This window comes from Acomys minous, assembly GCF_964271855.1.
Source record: "Acomys minous genome assembly, chromosome: 19".
Classification (NCBI taxonomy): domain Eukaryota; kingdom Metazoa; phylum Chordata; class Mammalia; order Rodentia; family Muridae; genus Acomys; species Acomys minous.
In genome coordinates this window covers 18,191,049-18,213,640 of record NC_140499.1, presented here as the reverse complement: position 1 = coordinate 18,213,640, position 22,592 = coordinate 18,191,049, and the positions used below count along the sequence as shown (strand labels likewise).

Sequence of the window (22,592 nt, the reverse complement as noted above, 5' to 3'; positions counted from 1 at the left end):
CCAAGACTACACAAAGAAATCTTGTCTTGAAACAAAACAAAACAATCAACAAATAAACAAAAAACCAAATAGGTCTGGTTGGGTGCTATTCTCTTTGGAGTCACTTTGTCTTAACTCTAGAAAACATAGGTCAGCGTTGGTTACAGCAGAGGTCAGCATTGGTTACAGCAGAGGTCAGCTTTGACTACAGTAGAAGTTAGCCTTGGCTACAGTAGAGGTCAGCCTTGGCTACAGTAGAGGTTAGCTTTGGCTACAGTAGAGGTCAGCCTTGGCTACAGTAGAGGTCAGCCTTGGCTAAAGTAGAGGTCAGCCTTGGCTAAAGTAGAGGTCAGCCTTGACTACAGTAGAGGTCAGCCTTGGCTAAAGTAGAGGTCAGCCTTGGCTACAGTAGAGGTCAGCCTTGGCTACAGTAGAGGTCAGCCTTGGCTACAGTAGAGGTCAGCCTTGGCTACAGCAGCATGTTCACTGTGTAGAGTGTGTGAGAGTAGACAGTAAATTAAAGACTGCTACATGTAAGAGACCTTCCCTGATGTTCCTCCTCTCTACCTTGGATTTAAGAAATATAAAGCTCAACCCTTGAAGAAACCAGGGCTAGAGATCTTTCACAATTAGTTTTAATTTGTGGCTGCTTCTATAACCATAAACCCACTCCAAGGCTAACTCTCATAGAACAGATTTAGATGGGAAATTTTAAATACTAAATATGCTTACAACAATGTTGGTCCCCAGGATGCAACTAGTTTAGACTCTGGGTACTGCCGGGAAGGCCAGAACTCTGATCAGCAGGAATGCACTGGGTAGCTTTCAGATGTCTTTGCCAGCTCTCATCCACCGTTCTGATTTTCAACAGTAAGTGGTATGCCCATGTAAATTTATCTAGCTATATGGCTCTCTAGCAAAAGGAGCTCTTAATTGACCACAGAACAAAGAAAAATAGAAACTGACATTCACCCTAGGACACAGTATTTTAAATAAATATTTTAATTCTATTGTTGGCATTTACAGGTAGAAAGCGTACAGTATGTTACAGATATCAAACTGTGAAAATATGAATGTTACATAAGTAACAAATGTAAAAAACACATTTTCTTACCTTCCCTGAAAGCAAGAAAAGTTTCCGGCATAGGAAAATATCAGTATCAAAAACACAGCTCAGGTGTAAAAAAAAAAAAAGTTTTACACAGTATTAAAAAATGATCTACAAAATGACAGAAAGTAAGAAACATTGCAATCTGACCTTATATAAATTATAAAAACTGGGTACTTGGGTAAATGTTGAATGGCTAGAAAATAAAACCAATTAGGGCCCGCTTAGGTCAATTTGTCACATGTTAAAAGCATAGAACTTTCTTCAATAAATAACTTTCAAAAAATGTCTCTTAGAAATGCGCTGAGAACATTATTCCGGAGAAGGAAGGTGGCAGTGTTCTGGGGACAGTGTGTGGTCATCTTGTTTTTCCTGGAGGCCTGAGGTAAGTCGGGAGGCCGTGACTGTTCGCACAGAGACACACAAGTGTCAACACACAGTTTCTAAGAAAGCTTTAAAGTGCCGAACAAAATGACTTAATCTTAGTACCCACCGTCATGTAAAACAAGCCCTTGGCATGTCTGAGCAATATCACATGTGAATCTATACGCCTGAAGAGTGTTAATGTGCAGTCCTTCTCCCTCCTTCCGAGTCGGGAAGTGCTCTTTCTGGCACTTTACACGGCTTGGTTAAACTTAAGCGATCTTCTTGCAAGGTAAAACACAATCATAACACTACAATGGAAACAAGCACACCCCACTGTGAAAGCACAAGCTCATGTCTGCAACTGTAATGGTATTAATGGCAAAAAACCACAAACCAAACACGAAGCAAAACTTCCCAATGCTGCATGCCCCGAAACTTATCACAAAACACGATGCATGCAGGAGGACCGGTCCGTCAAGCAAATTTAAATTAAAAGAGTCGTTTGGAGTCTCTGTGAGCAGCTTTGTGGTTAATTTTAAGTGTGTCCCTGGCCACCGGTCTATACTGGCCTGTATTACAAAGGTGGCCCACGCCAGTGGGAAGCCACACATTGCTCTGAGTGTTTGTTGCCCACACATACACCTCACACATACTGTTCAGCCTCCCCATCTTTGGGGGCTGGTTTAACTGCCCCACTTTTACTGTCTTCATTGCCGGCTGCTTTTTCTGGGAGAGAGGCCAAATCTTTAAAAACATCCACATAGTGGCCGAAGCCTGGGCCCCAGTTCAAAAGATTGTCCCAGTTGAAGTTGCCTGCCTGCTGGCCCAGCTTCAGGGTGCTGTCTGAAGCCCCAGATGCTGCTGCAGGGGTACCCACAGGTCCCCCCTCAGCCCTGCGTCCATGGTACCTTCTGGGTTTCAGTCTGGCTCCATAATTATCTTCGTCGTCTGCATCAGATTCGTTGACTTGAGATAACTTGGGCATCCGGGAGGTGTAGACCACTGGCTTCTCCCTGTCGTATTCCATTTCTGAGCACGTGAAGGAATCATGGGAGTCACTGTCAGAAGAAGATTCTGGGGCTGGGATGCCATCTGCTGGGTTCCTGGTTCTGGACAGCGGCCTTCTACAGTCTTCCTCGGAAGAGGACCTCCCATGGTCTGCACTACAGATGCTGGGGTTTCTGGGGCGAGGGGTGTTGAGCCTCTCTACCTCCTCGATGGAGAGTCCCACAGGAGGTGACGATTCTAGAGGCATCTGTGCTATGGGCTGCTTGAGGCGACTCCCGGGTCTCGAGCCATGTGACGCCATGGCCTGGGGGCTCTTACTCCTCCTCCCGAGCCTGGTGGCGTAATTGAACATGCCAGGCTGACAGGGGTCCCCGTGCATTTCCAGCGTACCCCCATCCCGCAGAGGAAGGTGTAGTTCCCGAGCTGGGCTGTTCCTGTAGAAAGCAGATGGTTTGGAGAAAGGAGCAGGGCTGTGCCTGGACAGCGGGTTGGGAGTGGGGCAGGCTGAGTGGCTGAGGGAGCTGGTTCTTAGTGCCTGGCCATAAGAAGAAGGCTGGTAGGTCAGACTGCTGGCTCCTAGGGGCATGGGGGACTGCCTGGCGAAGCCCAAGGGGCTGTGTCTCTGGATGGAAAACTTAGGGGTGTGGCTTCGGAACTGTTTGTAGTGTTGGATGATGTCTGCATCGGAGGGCGCGATACTGCTGGCATTGTCAATGTCATAGTGCTCAATTTCCTGCTCAGGGGAAGCCAGCGGGGCACTGGGGATGGTCTCTGAGTTGTGGGGGATGTCGGTCTCATCAAAGATTAGGTAGGGGTTCTCTCGTTCTATGATGTCCGGCTTAGGATTCCCCTCCGGTTGCTTCCTGACAGCCAGGTCATCCCCGTAGGGCGGGATGTTGTCTGGGTCATCAAATGCCACGTTCTCACTGCCCTTTTTCTTCTTCTCCTTTGGCTTCTTCTCCTCTTTGGGGTTTTTGGGCATCTTTCCCCTGCACTGGTTGCATAGAATCAGACTGAGGACAAGCAGCGCCAGGGCTGTGGCGCAGCTGCCCACTATAGCAGGCACAGCCCACAGAGGTAAGGAGATCTCATCTGGACCCTGAGTCTGGACACACACGTGTCCCCCGGGACTTCCAGCCTTGCACACCTTGCCCTGAGGACAGATAACACCGAGGCAGGCCACCACCATCTCACAGGTCCTCCCCGTGTGTGACTCTGGACAGCTGCATGTGTAGCCGGAGAGCAGACCTGGCTCACAAGTGCCTCCATTCTGGCAAGGGTGGGATGCGCAGTCACCAGGAGGGACACATTTGTAGGCATACCACTGGTTGATACACAGAAGGTCACCCCAGCAGGGGTTGCTGGCACAGATGTTGGGACCTCGACAGCCAATCTTCACTGAAGGGTCAGTTTTGGAGATGGAGGCCAAGCTGTGCTTCCCGCTGAAAGGAAGGCTCTCTCCGCCATATAGCACTGAGGCGATGCAGCCGTTGAAGCCTGCCAAGGAGATGCAGTAAGAGGCAATTTAGAGGAAAGCAAGCATTTCACTTCTGAGTGCTGAAATCTAAAGAAGACCCCCCCCATGCCCACCCCCCAGCCACTTAGGGACATTCCCAGCCATGCTCCGCCTCAAATACGGGCAACGCATGTCTTGTGACAATATCTCCAGGGTCATATAGTTCTGTTACACATGGGGAGAACCGGAAGGTTTAGGAAAGTCTCCGCAGGCAAGATTGTCTTGATCCTCCCCTCTCTCTTTTCATCTATTTAATGATTCATCGGTTTGATTCTCACAGGCCACAGACCGAGAATTACTATATAAGAGATCAAACTTATTTTATGAGCATCAAAAAGAGCAAAATATAAAGGCCAGTTGCTCCACCGTCAATGCCATGGAATGTGTAAGCTCGGACAGTGAGCCTTCCAAAGAGGCTGGTGTGGGCCCGTGTAGATCAAAAGAAAAATCTTGGTCACTGTGTTTGGGGGTTCCCAAGGAATGGAGAGGTAACAGTGGCGCCCACATTGCAAATGGTCAAGATGTAGGAGGCAGAAAACAAAATTATCCCAGGAGGGTTGTTAGTAGTGAGTGGTAGATATAGAACAACTAAAAAGATCCTGCATCAGGCTTGAGCACACTGAGACTTCCGAGCTGAAGGCAGAAGAATTTACTTTCACTAACAGACCAGCAGAATCTACACTGTCTTGAATTCTTACAAAAATCCAAATAGACTGTGCCTATTCTAAAATCCACAAAATATAAGGGCTTATGATCCGGAATTTAATTTTTATGTCCAATTCTATTCTCTGTGACACATTTTGTGTTTTCCTCTATTATGACACAATTTCCCAGACAAGTGACATTTGCCAGGCTGATTTACTGTTTCTGGAATTTCCTAGGACGTTGATTGTTGACTCTGAGTCCCCAGATTTTGGCTTCCTCTCCTCTTTGTGACTCTTCTTCTTTTTGAGACATTTTCTACTCTTTGAAAGTTCCACACATTTATACTGACTCACTCTTCTTTGAGTCACTCGTCCCTTTTGGAATTCCTCCAGGTTAGATGTCAGGCTTCGTGCACCCTCATCTCAGGAATCAGTGTCCACCAACGCTCCATCTAACCCACTTGGTGCTGACATCTCTTGCCCAAGTCTACCCTGGATCCATATCATCCACTCGATGTCCTCTTGAAGATGCTTTAAACCCATTTGCTCCATAGCAAACTCCACACTTCTCTCTTCAACGATTCCCTTTCTTGGTGACACTAACCTTGTTTGAGATGAAATCTCAGACTGAAAATGGCCTCCAGATTACTCTGGGTCCACCTGCTTTGACTTTCCTCCTTGGCCATCCCATTAGAACGGAAACAGTACCTTTTCCCACTTCAGTGCCTTCCAGGGACCGGCCTCTAACCCCTGGGTCCGGCAGCTCCTCCCTAGTTCACTCTCAGAAACAGTCTGAAAGACCGTCACTACTACCGCATGCTTCACTGCAATACTCATTACAATTTTAATTACTCTTCATCACTCTGGAAGCAACAGGCGCCTGCACGCTCGGACTAGAATACCCTCTTTTATTCTCCGGTTTCATTATCTGCCTCACTCTAGCTGCCCGTGAGCTGCCCCCTGCCCTTCACCCCCTTTGTTAACATTTCCCATCCATTAAACCTTCTGACGCTCTCACCCTCCTTCTCATGTAAGAACGCATGGGTCTCTCCATTTTCCTTTGTATCACTGATCTAAAGTACCATCTGCATCCTGTGAGGACCTGATGGACATTGTTTACCCTGGTCTCCCTTGATGAACACAGGAGTGACCAGACAAAGAGCCTTGGGGACAAGGCAAGCATCAGTTTGGCCCATGCTTAACCCAGACCGCGGCAGTACAGAGGAAAGCCTGTAACGGAAGTGACGGTGCCCTGACCGCAATCTCTCAAGACCATCATGTCCGTTAGAAGATTCAGAATTGCCAGGGTCAGAAATCCAACTACTCTGGTAAAAACTACATTGTGATGAAATTACTCTGTGGGAGAGAGTCATATAAAATATACTGGGCTTTAACCTCCCCACCCCACCCCTGTTTGCCACAAAAACCACCTACATTTTCAGAAGCAGATTTTCCTTTGCATTATCATCCTCCTGGATACAGGATGCATTTACCTGCCTGAGTGTCTCGGTGAGCTTGGTTGGGGGGGATCCCTCCCAGAGACATGGAAAGCACCTCAATGCCACCAAAGTCCTGTGTAGGGTGGATGACGTTTCTGTTGTACATCCTGTCTACAGACAACACCGTGGTGCTTCCGTTCTTGGAGATCCGGAAGGTGTGCCAGTGGCCGTCCGCAATGTATGCTTCCGGAATACTTCGCTCCACTTTCCCAGCGACACCTGCGTCTGACGTAAAGTGCACTTTTCCGTTCTTAATCTAGAAGATTCATTAAAAACAATGCACAGATGAAACATGATCTCCTTAAATAAGAAACGATGTATTTAAAATATTGACGAACCTAAAGGACTAGGAATGGAAAGGAATGAGGAGTGTGTGCCATCACAACACGCTTACATGTATCATCACTGCCATTTTAGGCAACATAATTGCTTATTTACTAATTCTAACAGTTTTAAATTTTACAAGTAGTTTCCTGAGCGGCATGTAACTTTCTACACCAAAGCTGAAATATTAAAGTGATTAGGTACCTTAAGTAATTGTCACTGGTTGCGATTATTTGTATTTCAAGGACTGAGGGAAGCATGTTAAGTCACTAAATTTAGTAACAAGGTTAGTATAGTTAATAAAAAAATAAAAACTTGCAAAACCAAAAAGTGAGTGGAAAACTACAAAGGCACAGTGGTTGGAAAAACAATGACACAAGTAGCTTTTCCTCTGTGTGTCACAACACTACACTGCAATTGTGGACAAAAACTGGGCTCATTGTTGTATTTCCAAGGTGGAAAACCATTATAAAAAAAAAAAAAACAAGAGGATTTGGCCAAGACTTCACTACAGCTGTCTCTTCAATTTAGCTAAAGGAATTTGATTTTTCTCAGTGCACCCAGTAGGACACGGAGTAACAGAACACCCCAGTTTCCAACTTGAAAGTTTCCAGTATTATGAGCTGATCCTTCAGAAAATGAATAATTCGTAAGGCAAGAGGAGCCCATGGGTCAGAGAGCACATTCCAGTCTCTGGTGCCAGAGAGGGCTGCTGTCCAGGCCAGGAGATGCAGTGACCCGGGAGTGACCCAAGGGAAAGCATGGATCAGTTTTGTGAGTCACTCAGCTCAGATAGTACATCTACATGCAAGAACTACTTCCGGGAAAACCGGAAATCAGTTCATTTTTGCAGTTACATATGGCAGTCATATTGTAATATTTTAATGTGATGTTTCCCAATTTAAAATAATTTTCTCATAGGTTGGGAGTTCTCTCAGTGGGTAAAAGTGCGTCTTTGTAAGCATAAGGACCTGACTTCAAATCCCTGACATCTACATCAAAAGCTGGGCACGATGACGACAAAGATGACCATGTGCTCCTGTAACCCCAGCAACAAAGGGCAGAGATCTTGGGAGCTTTCTTGTCAGACAGCTTAGCAGTATGTGAGGCTTCTGGTTCAGTAAAAGACCTACCCAAAGCATAAGGCATGGAACAGCAGAAGAAGACAGGAAATGTTTTGCTGTAGCCTCCAGTGCATGCACCTCTCCTGTGCGCAGACCCCACACACTCACACACTGCATATATGTATAATTACCATGTGTATGTAAATTAAATTATCTGAGCAGCACTGTTCTAGGATTCTCTCCTCATTTATTTTAACTATCTGATCATGCACTAAACCACCCAGGACAGCTTTGTTTGCTCATTCCCCCCCCCCCCCCCCCCGTGTGTGTGTGTGTGTGTGTGTGTGTGTGTGTATGTGTGTGTGTGTGTGTGTGTGTGTGTGTGTGTGTGTGTGTGTGTGTATAAGTGTGTGTGCCTGAGCACATGAAAGAGAGAGGGGGCGGGGGAGGGAGAACTTCATTTCAATAAATGAAGAATCTAAGAAAGAACTGGTAAGAAAATGAGCCAAAAGAAACAAAGCCCTGGTCCTTGGCTGGCCGCAGCTGACCCTGGAGAAGCACACTCTGTCTCAGCCTTCCTCATCCGTTCTCCAGCAGACCCCGTCATCTCCTGACCATCACTACTACTTTCTGAGTCTGCTTTGCTCTTTTTAACTGGATGCTTCTTTCTTTTCTACTTATGCTATCTGCCAATATCCTTGGTTTTGAAAACCTGTGCTCACAATTTTCTCACTAAATGTCACAGCTGCTAATTACTGGTTATTTTGTCTAATCCTTTTTTTTTTTTTTTTTAGCTCCAGGGTACCATGTTGAGGTGGTGCAAGCTGCATTCCCATTGCACGTCACAGGGACAAAGACAGACCCTACAGGAGCATTCTCTCCTTCAACAATGCTGTACATTAACTGCACTTCTTCGCTGAAGGAGACTGCATACAGCAATGTAACATATGGCGCTTCAATGGCATGGAGACTTGGAGGCAGCAAAGATTGCAGTGTGGGGTACTTTGACCAGAGTCCTCCCAGCGTCCTCTCTCAACAAGAAATGGTGTTCCCAGAAGCAGAATCCACTCTCTTTTGGTCCTGATTCTTTAAGCCATGGCTCTTATGTCCAGGCTCTCTCTGCCTTGACATCTTTTGCCTTCATTGCTTCTAATTTGCTTTTGAATAGACATTATAAAGAGCAAATTCAAACACACTTAGAGAAGTTCTCTGTGTTATGAGCTGTAGTAACCGACGAACCATTATCTAAATAATGAAAGCAAAGTGAAGATGTCCTTTTAGGAAATCAGGGCCCTGTCTCAGGACTGTCATTTCTGAGCACACATCTAGGATTGCTCAACTCTGATCTCTAGCAACTATGTGGTGGTAATACTATCACCCCTCCAATAAAAACCATCTCCAAACACCGCTGAATGGCCAGATGGGGTAAACATCATCTCCATCTACAAATAAATGGGCTAAGGAAGATACAAGCATTTTGTGTGGCTCACTGAGAACAGAAAACTGAAATAAAAGAGGGAGAGGTGGCTACACAGAGAAACCTGGAAATCTAAAACCTAAAATTTAGGTATAAACATCTATTTTATTTTTAATATTATTTGTGAATTAATTGCTAATGCTGTTCTGTGTGCTTTTAACATATTGATAGGAAAAGTAAGTCAGTAAGCATGGGTTTGTTTACTTAAGAATTTACTAAAATCAATACAAAAATATCAATAAAATTATAAATCACAGAATGATCTTTTTAAATACTTGATTGAGGTAAATAAAAGATCTCATGGATGAATTGGTGCTAATGTCTCTCTAAGAAAGAACATGGTTGTCATTTCAGAGTTCTTAATAGGTCACAGGGAGGGGGCAAAGAATGGCCCATGGATAACTGCCTTTAACTTCTAGTCCCAGAGAGGAAAAGTGAAGTAAAAGCCTGGAGAGCCTTATTGAATATACACTTTCAAAATTAATATTTTGCAATTTTGAATTTATTTAAAGTGGGCCAAGAGATGGCCCAGTGGGTAAAGTGCTTGCTGTACAAGTGGGAGAGTCGGAGTCTGGTACCCAGTACCCATGTCAATAGCTGCAAAGGAGTCAAGCAGATCCCAGAAGCACATTGCTCAGCCAAGAAAGCAGGCATGCTAGCTGCAGATTCAAAGAGAGACACTGGGCTACCAGGATGAGATTTGATAGGCTGTGACTACATTGTAGGTAAGGAGGTCCCCTCCTGTCACAGACCTAGGGGAGGAACAGGAGGATACAAGTGAGAGGGTAACAATTGAGATGTAATCTAAATCAATAATAATAATAATAATAATAATAATAATAATAATAATAATAATAATAATAATAATAAAGAGAGGCACTGTTTCAAGGGGCTAAGGAGGAAAGTAAAGAGGCCATTGCATGTCCTCCTATAGCCGCCACAGGATAGAGAACACAGCCCTCACACAGCTTTTTCCCCTCCCTCTTCCTCTCCCCCTCCTTTTCCCTCTCCCTTTTATTAAAACTTGATTGTTAACTGTTGAGCCTAGTATTGTTGGAGTAGCATCACTGAGCATCTGTCCAGCTATAGTGCCTAAAGCTTATAAAAATGATAATGACAATGATAATAAAGATTCTCTACAGGTTTAAAAATAAGAACACGTTTTTAAAATGGAGTTATGTTTGCTACAGTACTCTAGTCTGCAAGTTATAAGTTGATATGTATTCACTAGCAGTGGAATTAATGAGTTGTGTGTTCAATTTTCTCTTATGCATGCATGTGTGTTCTGAACTAAAGTGAGTTTTACAGGATTTTAAAGTATTTTTTTCACTTTGAATCTTTGTTCCTTACAAGACAACAAGTGGAAAATGTAATTAATGAATCCTCTAATGATAATTTGTAGCATTTAAACTGACATTTTAGTTTAGTACATAATCAAATATGCACATAAAAAAGAACGGATATTCCAAAAAATATTTCTGTTTACAGTCTCACACTTGCTATTTCTTTTCTTTCTTCTTTTTTTTAAACCTAGCTCTTTCTTTCTTTCTATTTTACCTAGTTCATTAAAAAAAATTTTTTTGTCACTACCAACTATGGTGACACTACAACATACAAAAGCCTTCAGAATTTTTTAAAATATTTATTTATTTATTTATTTATTTATGTGTATGTGTGCATATATATGCACCTCGTGGGTGCAGGTTCACTTGAAGGTCAGAAGAGGGCATCAGATTGCCTGGAACTGGAGTTACAGGCAGTTGTGAGCCACTTGATGTGGATGCTGGGAACTGAACTTGGAACCTTTTCAAAAACAAGTGTTGTTAAACCACTTAGCCACACTTCCCGCCCCACAAACTAAATTTAAAAATACTTCTGTAAAAGTATTATATTTTCTCAATGAATAGCAATCCATTTAAGATATCTTTGGCATATGGACGCATGTAAAAGACAGGAATTTGCAGTGGCAATATATTGTAACATGTTAACTATAAATGTATAAAATATAATAAAAGCTTCCCTTGTTAATAAAAAAAATTGCTTGGAGAGACAAAAAGTTTTACTTACAATAAATACCAAATACATTTAACTTCATGGATTTTACCAAAGTGATGAATGGAATGAAACTTTTCAGAATAAAGTCATAATATCTAAATATTTATTCTAATCTTACATTGAACCCATATCATCAGTCCTTAAAATAACTCTTGATGGAAAGTAATTCTCCATCATGATAGCACACTCTTTAAGCTTTATTTTGCCCAATGCATATTTCTGTCAGGCAAAACAGACTTGACAACTTTTTGTGCTAGCCCACGCAGCAGTGGCCTTTTCTCTAAAACAAGGCAAAGGTTTTTAGAGGCTGGCCCTCTCAGATCTTTGTTACTATGGCCCAGCTCTGGTTGGATGGTACTGGATCATTGCTAAGCTTTGATCAGAACTCTAAGGCTGTAAAGAAGGGCGTAGGGTTGTGGGAGAAGCAACCAAGGTGCTAGAGACGGTAGGGGTCACCAGATGAGTCATCACAGGCTTCCCTCTCACCTTCACTGTGGTATAATTGCTGCTTTCCTGGATATGGATCAAAATACCATTCTCACTCCGAGTCCTGAATTTTACTTCTAGACTATTGACTCCAAAAGGCTCCAATGTGGCATCCCGTATGCTCTGTGTCAGCAAGTATTCCCGCTTCTCACTCTGGCTCATGTGGTAGTCCAGGCGTCCTTTGCCTTCTAGTGACAAGGCAGTGTCTGGAGTGACAGCTGAAAGCCAAGAAGAAAGGGAGAAAACTGAAGACATTCCCAGGACATTTTTAGACCCTTCATCAGAGTGGCAAAAAGTATTTAAAATGACAAAAGTTCAAGTTTCTAAAATCACTGTCCCTGGTCCTACTCTGGGAAAATAATTTCCATTTGTGAATAATTATATAAGTGCATTTCCAATGGTTGAGTCCTTTTTGAATCTGTGAAACACAAAACTCTTGATGACAATCATTAATCACTTGGGGACTCGTCGTCCAACCTCTTTACTACGGGACAGAAAGCCTGGACGTGGAAGACACAGCCAACTGCTAAAATGCACAACTCAAAACTTGGACCAAATTCAACGCATTCCTAAAATTATTACTCAAGTATGTTTTTTACAGTTGGAGGTCTTTGAATCATTAGTCTTTGCTCCCTCCATTCTCTGATGTTTACAAATGTGGACCTCAAAAAGGTGTCCAGTCCAAGATTTCTACTTGTAACTAGCTCTACCTATAGCCATAGTCATGGGCGGTTCATCATCAAATGCCATGACCTGGTAACAGACTCCCAGTCCAGAAGTAAGAAGTTTACATCACCATAACCAATAACAACTTAGGAAGGGTCACTGAGGAAATGGAATGGGGAAACCCTGCCTTGAGTGTTATACTCTAAGAACATAAACAGAATAGCATAGGCAGAATTGTGTCTAGATTTACAAAAATGAGTCTCAGAGCAACTCACTGAAGAAATACCATGTATTAGCTCACTTTTTCTCTTTTTATTATATCCAAGATACTAAGATACATCGATGTTGTCTGCCTCTAAGCTCTCTTGGATTATAAAAATTTTCAGTGTTATTACTCATTTCTTTCATTCTCCTATTACAGTAGCAACAAATGTTTCCTTAAAAAGTCATTAGGTGCCTGTGGCTGAATTAAGTAATAATCATTTCTTTCAAAGTAAAGCCGTTCTCATAAAGACAGCCCCAAGGGCTCAGGGTAGAATAGAACACACAGCTTTCAATTAGAAACCAATTCTTTGCTGATGGCTTAAATATTACTGATGCCTTGAACATTATAAAATTGGGGTTTAAATGGGAAGTTTAATGAGAAGATTGAGATAGAATTACTCAAAACCATCTTTAAAGAACTGTTACCTTTATTTTTAACACATTAACCATTGTACGATGTTTGGAGCTGTATGCCATTTGGCAATATAGCATGTACATTTTTTTCTTCCAAATATAAAAATCTAATCAGAGAAATCTCACTTAACAGCGGACAGTATAGATCTACAACCTGAGTATATTTGCTGACTTTTTAAATTTCCTAACTACCCAATACGTGACACAAACTCAACCATGGCACATTTACAAGATAAAACTAAACATTTAGTTAAGCCTAATTCTTGGAATCTTCAGATAAAAAACCAATTGGCAACCGTCATTGCATTTTACCCCCATTTTGCACACTTAATATTTCTGTGTTAGAGAAATGTGGTAACATGCTTAGGTGCACATATTTGTACTTTCTAGGGTAGTGATGGCATCCAATGAAGGTGAAAATGATGACTTACATTTTTCACAGTACTTCCCAGTAAGGCCCTCCATGCACTGACACTGCTGCCATGACCAGAAGTCCACACAGGTGCCACCATGTTGGCAGGGGTTTCGAGCACACGTGCCTTCTAGTCTAGGACACCTGCAAGAGAGTCACAAAAGGGGGGGATGAAGCACCTAACCGGGAGAAGAGAACTTGAGGCCAACATTGATAGATCAATGTGCTTAATTGCAGGCTTGCGCTATAGGAAGAGACTTGTCCCCGCTACCCTACAGCAATTAACGGAACCAAAGCCTCATAACACAGTCTACCTCACACCAAAGGGAAGGCTAACTAAAAATATCCTATACAATGACAACCAAAGGTGACACCTTCTATAAGGGTGTAATGGTCCAGAATTCTTGGTTAGCATGGCCAGACTCATATATTTACTTAGGTCCATGTGTACCTCACACAGACACGTGTAATTAAGTCTTAATCAGTGCCCATTTACAGGCCAGGTATGAACACCAGGCCTGGACAGAATGAGATGAAGTAAATCCACATTATCAATGGAGAAGAGCTTTTTTCCTGCGTGACTAACACATAATAAATGGAAAGTATGATTTTTTTACTTTGTTAGAAAGAGATGCTCTATACAAATTTAACAGCATATGGGCATAGGGGCCTCCTGTATCTCCAGGTTCAGATAAGGGAAGAACTATTGTATTGAGATCTCAAGGTGAGGTTTGTAAGATCATTAGAGGCTGAGAAAAGAGCAGTGTGAAGTCCTACTGTGAACCAGGAACACCAGATGTGGGGAACAGCAGGGGCAGAGTGACCAGGAAGAGGGTATAGACAAGGCACAGGCCAGGCCACATCACAGAAGCCCTGTCAATCAGGTAAGAGTTCAACTGGAGACTTTTGATGCTCACCATCTACATTTGCGGTTCTTTTAACGATAAGAAACAAAATCTTACTGGTCAAGGATGCCTTGTGCTGCCAGAGCCTGGCTGGGCTCCAGGGGCCGTCCATTGACGGCGAACTCCATTATACAGCCGACAAAGTCATGGCTCTCCACATGCCCCCTCCTCTGAAGGATTGGCTCTAGGGATCTGATTCCTCCGACCGTGACTCGGTTTGGCTGGACATCAAGAGTCCTATGTGGACACGAAAGGGTAAAGATCACAAAACCAATACAGCATGTTTCAGTCAACTACTAGCTTTTCTGGACAGAGCACCACAGGTGGCCTCCATCCTCAGAGCACACGCTCCTAGGACTGGCTTCCATATTGACAAAGAAAGAGAAGTTTATGAAATTATACTTTCAACCATCCAAACTGTATGTTTATGCCCATGTTGTCAGCAAAAATGAGCATTCCAGGAATGGCCAAATGCACAGAAGCACAGACACAATTCTACAGGCTCCTCGGTTCTCTAGGGCAATGGCAAGGCCTGCGGCATGTTGATGAAACCAGTGGGGTGTCGGGGAGAGCTCACTGTGCCTCTCCATGGCTCTCTCCTGACCACATCTTTTATGCTTCTGATTGGCCAGTGCTGCGACTCACCTTGATGTGCTCCTGGCAAGCATGCATGAGTTACCATACAAACCTGAAGAGAATACATCTGACAGGATGGTGATGATGCACTACACTCTTGCAGAACTCAAGAAACATGAGATATTTTCATGAAGTAAATACCTAAACATTTCTGGCTACAGCTGAGACTGCATCTCTTACCATGTTGTGACTTTGAAACTCAACATTAAAATAATATTTGACTGTCTTTAATCACTTGATAGTATGGCTATCTCTTTGAGGGACTATAGGCCTGGTCAATCTGGGGAATTATTGTTTTAAAGCTCTTCTACATCTTAATTTCAGTAATGATAAGAATGTAGCTGTGACTTTACTTACCAGTCTTCCGAAGCTGCCACATTACTGACGGTGCAATAGCCTGGCTCTTGATTCTCAGTGCAGGAGTCCACAGTTAAAGAAGCTGCCTGTAAGCAAGAGATGGGACAGTCACCACAGGCCTTCTGATGACATCAGTCTGTCCACCCCCACACAGTAGTCACTATCACCATTGCTATCATGTTGAGATAGTTGAAATTCGTATTACTATGGTTTTCTTGATTTAGCATATTCATAACACATCACATAACTTGCCTTATATATTAAGTTATGGGTATGGATCTTGTTATTTATAATATATATTTCTAATATATATAGTGATGCTGCTTTAAAATAGTCCTCTTCTTCTGCCTCATTTATACAAGAAATAATTAAGAAGCCTCAGTGTTCTAAGAAAACCTTAACTCTGTGAGATTACAATTTAATTTCTAAACATCTATTTATTCTACTATCTAGTATCCTAATTAATCAAATTTCTCAAGACGTACTCTATCTTCCACATTTACAATAATATTATGAAAATATGTCATACATACTATAATGTGTGACAACTTGTGTTCTAAACATTTTTCTTTTTAATTGAAAATAATTGATTTCCATGCCATCTATGATCCTGGTTTCCCCTCCCTTGTCTCCCTGCAAAAATGTACAAACATCAGTTAAATGCCCCCACTGATATTAAGAATCATTATTTCAAATGACAACAGCAAACACTTGTGTCAGCAGAATACATGTCTCTATGGTTGACACTTCTCAGACGGAGCTTCCTGTGTAGTCGGTATATGGCCACGCCATGTGATCAGTAAAAGTTCACCTACAGTCTTCAGAAGACCCAAGAAGCTGATGGAAGCCAAGATCTACCCTATGGGCAACAGCCCAGGAGACTACTGTTGGGATTGACTGTGCTGCACTTCCTCATCACTCTGCTCTTCAAACTGAGACTGAGGACCACTCCCTGATCATCAGTACAAGTCACCAAATGCCAAGCCTTTTGTATTTTATCAATAGCTCTGTGACTATGAGGTTTAGCATGTGGCATTTATAATACAGCCCAAGTTAGAGGGATTCCAACACGATTAGCAAGGGTGGACGTAGTGCCTATCCTGGTACAATTAAAGGACTCTTCCCAAGTATATTCTAATGCCATGGCACATCCATTTGAGACAAGTACAAACACAGCACATCCATGAGGGACTGGGTCATAGGGTTGATTTTAATTAACAATGGGAACACCTCAGGGTCATGAGCAAGTTCCACAACACACCTCACTTGTGTGTAAACAGGGCACAAACCAGGTTTCCTGTCTTAAATATAAGGCCACATACATGATGGATGCTAATGATGTCACTTTGTTGACACTGTTAATGAATTTTATGGGCTGTCCATCAAACGTGGCTATTTAGAGGGAAGACTTGTAAAGGTTTATTTTTGCAACCCTCTCACATCTCAGAAACTATTCATAGAGTCCATTTTTCACTATTGCCCACTGAATATTAAAATATTAATATTAAAATATACTATTTTATTTTAATATATCTAACAGCTATTAAAATCTCCACAAATTCTTATGAGCTGCAGGAATATTTTTCTCGCCTTGCTCTTAAGTAAACTATAATAAATTTTAACATTTTCTGGAAAAAATCTACCATTCCAACCCTATGTCAAGACATTCATGACCCACTTTGCTTACTCCTTGGGCTGTTAGCTCAAAAACTAGAGACACCAATCTCTCTCTCTCTCTCTCTGTCTCTCTGTCTCTCTGTCTCTCTCTCTCTCTCTCTCTCTCTCTCTCTCTCTCTCTCTCTCTCTCTCTCTTTCTCTCTCTCTTTTTTTTTTTTTAATGACACACCAATCCCAAAGGCAGCATTGTGTTTCAGGGAAGCATTTTGTGTGTGTGCTGCTGTGAACACATCTCAGCATAGCAAGTACACAACACACACATGCATACACACACACACACACACACACACACACACACACACACACACATAGTGTTGATTTTAAAAAATCAAAGATCTAAAGGCCCTGGTAACCCGCACAATTTAATCTTTGGAATTCTTCAAATACTTGCCATAGACACCACCTCAGAATATTACATTTCCTAACCAATATATTCCTTCTTTTCCTGTCAGTAAGAATGTAAATTGAAACATATCAGGTCTTGCTATATGATGATTAAAACCTAGAGGCTAATGATTTTTGCCAATTTTCAACAATTTTATGTAACATAACAGACTCAAAATCAAATAGGAGCTTTTTCTGCATGTTTTCTGAAGGACTCATTTTCCCACTGTGGCCAAGTTAGTAATGACAGAAGAAATGGTCTTAGTTTTTTCACATTTCTTATTACTCAGAACTTGCTGACAACGAAGTAGCTCCGGCTGCAGCACGGGTAGAAAGCCTCAGCAGGTGACTGTGGCTCTGTCTTAGCATGAGGTAGAAGGATGAGAAAGAATTTTTCAATACATTGTGACACAAGTATTAACTATTACCTTTTTTTAAATGTTATTGTAAGTTTCAACTCCCTTGTTCTTATAGTATTTCCTCAATTAGGGTAATGATACTTTAAACAGAAAAAATGGTTATTTTAAATACAGTTCTAGGTTGCCTTTAAACCTCTGGCCAGCAAGGACTGCTAATGCACAGGCAGTGTTTCTCTTATCCTTCATTTCTCCTGAGACACCAGTGTAGATAACACGAGCCACACCCTGAGGCCACACAATAAACGTGCATGTTATCCTTTGATGTGGACCTGCATGCATGCTGCCCAGGAGGGCTGACTGTGGAGCAGTGAAGGGAGGCTGAAGGAACAGCGATGCCTCACCATGCCTGCTCGCCGCGCAATCACTGTGTGGAATTGTCCGTCTGACACTTTCTTCATAGTGGTCAGTTTGTAGGTTCCACTGCCCAGATTGTACGAGAATCTCAGCCTTTCTTCAGCAATCTCCAGTGCCAGGAACTCTGCCCGGTCTCCTGTCTGGTTGTCATAGTTATAAAGCAGTAAGGCGTGACTTTTGATAGTTGCAAATTTGACATAAATATAGTTGTTGTTGGGGTCCAGGCTAGGAAACTCCATGTATGACAGTTCTTCAAATCCATAACTATTCAGCTCACAATGCTTCCCAAAGACACCTGCAGAGGAGCGGAAAGGACCTTGAAGACCAGCAATGTTTTAAGATATTCTTAACAAAATGTTTTCAGTTATAATAATGGATCATGCCATTAAAATTGTCGTCATCACTGCCCCTTTCTTGAGTGCTATCCAAAGTTGTCACCCTTGTAACTAGAGGAGGAAACTCTAAGGTCTTGCTTGGCAGGGAGCAGCCTTGCTCACAGAATTGAAAAAAAATATATAGACACGGGAAAGAACACAGCCTATGAGAGAGACGTGATGCTGATGTTGGTTGTTGAGTTAGAAATTTACCTAAGTTGCCTCAATTTTTAAAAGTGGAGACAAAGGGAAGGACTATGTTTGGAGAGAGTTCTTTCTCAAAACGTGCTCAAAATTAGTTTGTTGATATTCGTAATATTTACTGTGGTATAATGTTCAACCATGATACTTTTACTATGTAATTTTATTCTTTCTATTTTATTTTTATGAACACAGGGTTTCAGTGTGTAGCCCAGGCCTCTACTAGAGCTCATAGAGATCCTCCTGCCTCTGCCTCCTGAGTGCTGGGGTGAAAACCATGCATCACTACGAAGGCCATGACGCATAGTTATAATTCTTAAATTATTCAACTAAGGACAGTAGACCCGCTTGTTTTGTCTTTAAAAAAAATCCAGTCCCCAACATTGTTATTTTCCAGGGTCACAAAATGAGGAAATGATAGGCTGCCACTTAGAAGCCACTGTCCTCGGTTTTCTTGGTTTATTAGTCATGTTATTTTATTTTATACTGATGGCTCTTTTGCCTGACTTTATGCCTGTGCACGACTTCTATGCCTGGTATAGTCCAAGGCCAGAAGAGGGCATTGGATGCTCCAGAAGTAGAATTACGGAAGGCCGTGAGCCATCCTGTGGGTGCTGGGAATTAAACTGCAGTCCTCTGGAAGAGCACACAGTGCTCTTAAGCACTGAGCTGTATCTCCACCCTGCACTGCGTTTTTGTCTGTCTCATTTCAGACTTGTCTCTGGATGAGTCACAGGAGACTCATTCAGAGTGACTTTGCCTGGGTGTTTCCATTTGTCTGTACTGTCTTTTTCCAACTTGAAAGTGAGTTTTATTAATGCAACTACACTAGACAAAATGCTTTTTCCACAGATACTAGTAGGTGTGGCTGATGATTGGAAAGTGACCCATGACAGCAGTCAGGGTTTATTTTTACCTTTTAAAAAGTTTCATTCTTTGGTTTACATTCAATACCTTTGTAAGTGTCTTGAAGTTAGAGGGCGGGAACTGCCCAGTTCCAGGGAACAAATGCCTCTAGTTCACGGAGCGTTTACAGTGTAACCAAGATCACAGAACCATGGGAAATGAAGGAAACATGCACAGCCAGATACTCTGATCTTTCTTAGTTGTATTGACTGTGTCACATTTTGTATTCATTCTTTGAGATAAAATAGCCTAGAAGATTTTATAATGTGTACATAGGTTATCTTATCATATTCTGTCCAAATAGGAATATACATTGGTAAATAACTTGGAAGTATGTATTACTTTAAATCTTAAACCAAATCTAAAAAAGAAAAAAATTAGAGGATATATATATATATATCCATATATATAATGGATAGCCTTTAATATGCCATTAATTTACATCTACATTATATATATTTTATGCATTTGTGCCTATATTTACATAAATAAATAATAATGCTCATATGTTAATTAGAAATTGTTTTGTACATTATATCTACAAGCAAATAGTAACAAGCTAAATAAAAAGCATAGGTAAATCATTTATACTGTGTTTCTGTGAGTGTTTTCTTGTAACATTTTAACTACAGTATAAGAAGATAGCTAAATTTGAATGTAAGTGAAGTGCATAGGTATCAGATGACAAGCTTCACACTTGTATTCAAACTTACACTGCCATTTCAAATATGAAATATATATATATATACAATTTTCTTAAGGGTTTTTTTATTATTTCTGCTAAAGGAAAATTTCCTGCCTTCCAAATATAAAAAAAATTTAATGAGTCATTAAATTTTGTCTTTCAAATGCCTGTGTGAAATCAGCCAGAAATATCAAGAGAAATTATAAAACTACCTTAAAGATATGTAGTCCGAGTATCCCTTCTTAGAAGACTGTTCTATAATTACAAAATATTTAGTAATTATATATATTATTTACATATATATTATATGATATAGACCCAAACATATATGGTTTTTTTACAGGTTGCTCTATGACTATACACACATGTAACCCTTGCATACATGTTGCATGTATGGAAAAACAAAATAACAAAATGTTAAGAGCTAAATTCCCACAGGTTAAGTCATCTTATAAAGCCTGAGGGAAGCTATTTTTCCTAAAACAGAGTTTGTCTGTCTGTCTGTCTGCCTGTCTATCACATATGTAGTCATCATCTTCTCATGTGTCTTCTGTCACCTGACACTCATCATTTATCCATCTATCTATCATCTACTTATCTACCTATCATGTATATGCAAATGAATCTAATAACATAGCAAAATCTAAAGATCAAATGTTGGCCACTGAGACTATAAGTGGAACAATGTTTTCCAGCTTCAAAGCCCTAGAAAAGCTAGAGTTTGAGGTGCAGGTGTCACCGCCCTGCGTGTCGCCCGCCTGGGTCTCTGTTGAAGGCGTTCCCATGTGCTGCTGCTTTTTGTGTGTGTCACGGACATCCAATTTAGGAAGGCAAATTATGTTTCCTTCTAATTCAGCCTGTGCAGCTTGGAATGATGTATTGGAATTCCAAGGCCTTTTATTTTGTTTTTCTTTCAAAATGCTTCTATGGTCAGCTGACAGTGTCTACATTTTAACAATGCTTTTGGGTTTTGCCTTTGGATGGAATTAGGTGGAATGTGGACTGCCAGCACCGTGTCTACTGTAATTTATAGCGTGCTATTTCTCTTCCTCCAGGGATGTCTGCAGGGTGAGGGAAGGTCCATTTGAATCCCAAGGTATGCCCCCCTGTCCCCCCAAACACAGTGGATTTTATATCAGCACCATATGGGAAACTATCTTACTGTTTGGCACTAATTGTTCTAAGTTTGCATAAACACTCTGAGACCCTTTAAAAAATATGGTATTGGCCTGATACCAGCCATGTCTGCGGGCTGCAAACAGCACCTCTTTTCTAGTCACACAACCATGGGCAGTTCTATGACATTTTTTTTTCTGATTTTAAATAAATCTTTTAATGTATGAGCCTCAGAAACATTGGTAAAATTGACTTGTAATAATTATGTTTTATTATAATTATTATTGTTGTGTGTGTGACTGGGGACATGTGTGTCACACATGCATGTAGAGGTCTGTAGGGCAACCTTGGGGATCCACCATTCTCTTTCTCCACCACAGTTCCAGAGACTGACCTCAGGTCACAGGTGAGCACAGAAAGCAACTGCACCCACCATCTCATAACCCCATAGTTACATTTTTACATCCCATTCCCAACATTATTTCAAGGTTGTGCTTAATGAGAAAAAGAACACTAAATTCAAGTGTTGAGTTTTCTTCAGTGACTGGCACCACAGGCATGTCCCTGGCTACTAGAAACTCAGTTCCTCTTGGCGGCCAGGAGAACTGCAGATCTCAGCCCCATGGGAACACAGAAGGCGAGGCAAGGAAAACAGCCTCACTCTCCCCAGATACAGACACATTCCTGCAGATGGAATCCAGCTGCTGATGAGGGGTAAAGAAATCTTAAACAAATGGATTAATCACAGTTGCTTGCTGGCCTATTTCTGGGTGACTTTGTGCGGCAACTGGAAAAACCAGCAGATCCATGTCATGTTCTGAGGTTGTTCATCGTCAAGAGAACACACTGGTAAGAGTTTCATTAGCTACTGAGAATTATCTCAATAGCTAATATAAATGCCTAATGTGCATTCAGGTCCTAAACTCCTCTAGTAGAAATGGTTGGGTTCATATAAAAGAGAAACAAAGAAAAATACTTTGACGGCTCTTAGAGATTTGCAGTAGAGTTGAATGTAATTAGAGGATATTTTAATTATTAAGTTCTGACCTAAAATAAGGTGTCCATAAGGCTATTATGTTGTGGGGTTTTTTTCTAACAATAATTAAAGTGATGTACTCAGTAGCATTTTCATAATTAACCTTTAAAACAGTTAGAATTAAATATGTCATTTTACTTATTCTCCTTGTGTAAAGCAATTAATTTCTTTTAATCATGCATTACCATAATAAGATTGCTCACATATGCTTATATGTGTATATGCATATATGTAATTTATAGGGACGGGGTCTTTTGTAG

General features: G+C 41.5%; 1 protein-coding gene across 1 annotated transcript in view; it reads right to left on the bottom strand.

Annotated features, from left to right (window-relative positions):
• Positions 1 to 965: 965 nt before the first annotated feature.
• FAT4 (FAT atypical cadherin 4) overlaps positions 966 to 22,592 on the bottom strand; it is a 133,062-nt gene continuing 111,435 nt past the window's right edge. The window contains exons 11-17 of the mRNA XM_084768703.1: positions 18,002 to 18,309; positions 15,181 to 15,266; positions 14,245 to 14,424; positions 13,302 to 13,426; positions 11,527 to 11,744; positions 6,115 to 6,376; positions 966 to 3,958 (exon numbers count right to left, since the gene is read on the bottom strand). Of these exons, the coding sequence (XP_084624829.1) occupies positions 2,097 to 3,958; positions 6,115 to 6,376; positions 11,527 to 11,744; positions 13,302 to 13,426; positions 14,245 to 14,424; positions 15,181 to 15,266; positions 18,002 to 18,309 (3,041 nt within the window). The 3' untranslated portion in view covers positions 966 to 2,096. The remainder of the gene's footprint in view (positions 3,959 to 6,114; positions 6,377 to 11,526; positions 11,745 to 13,301; positions 13,427 to 14,244; positions 14,425 to 15,180; positions 15,267 to 18,001; positions 18,310 to 22,592) is intronic.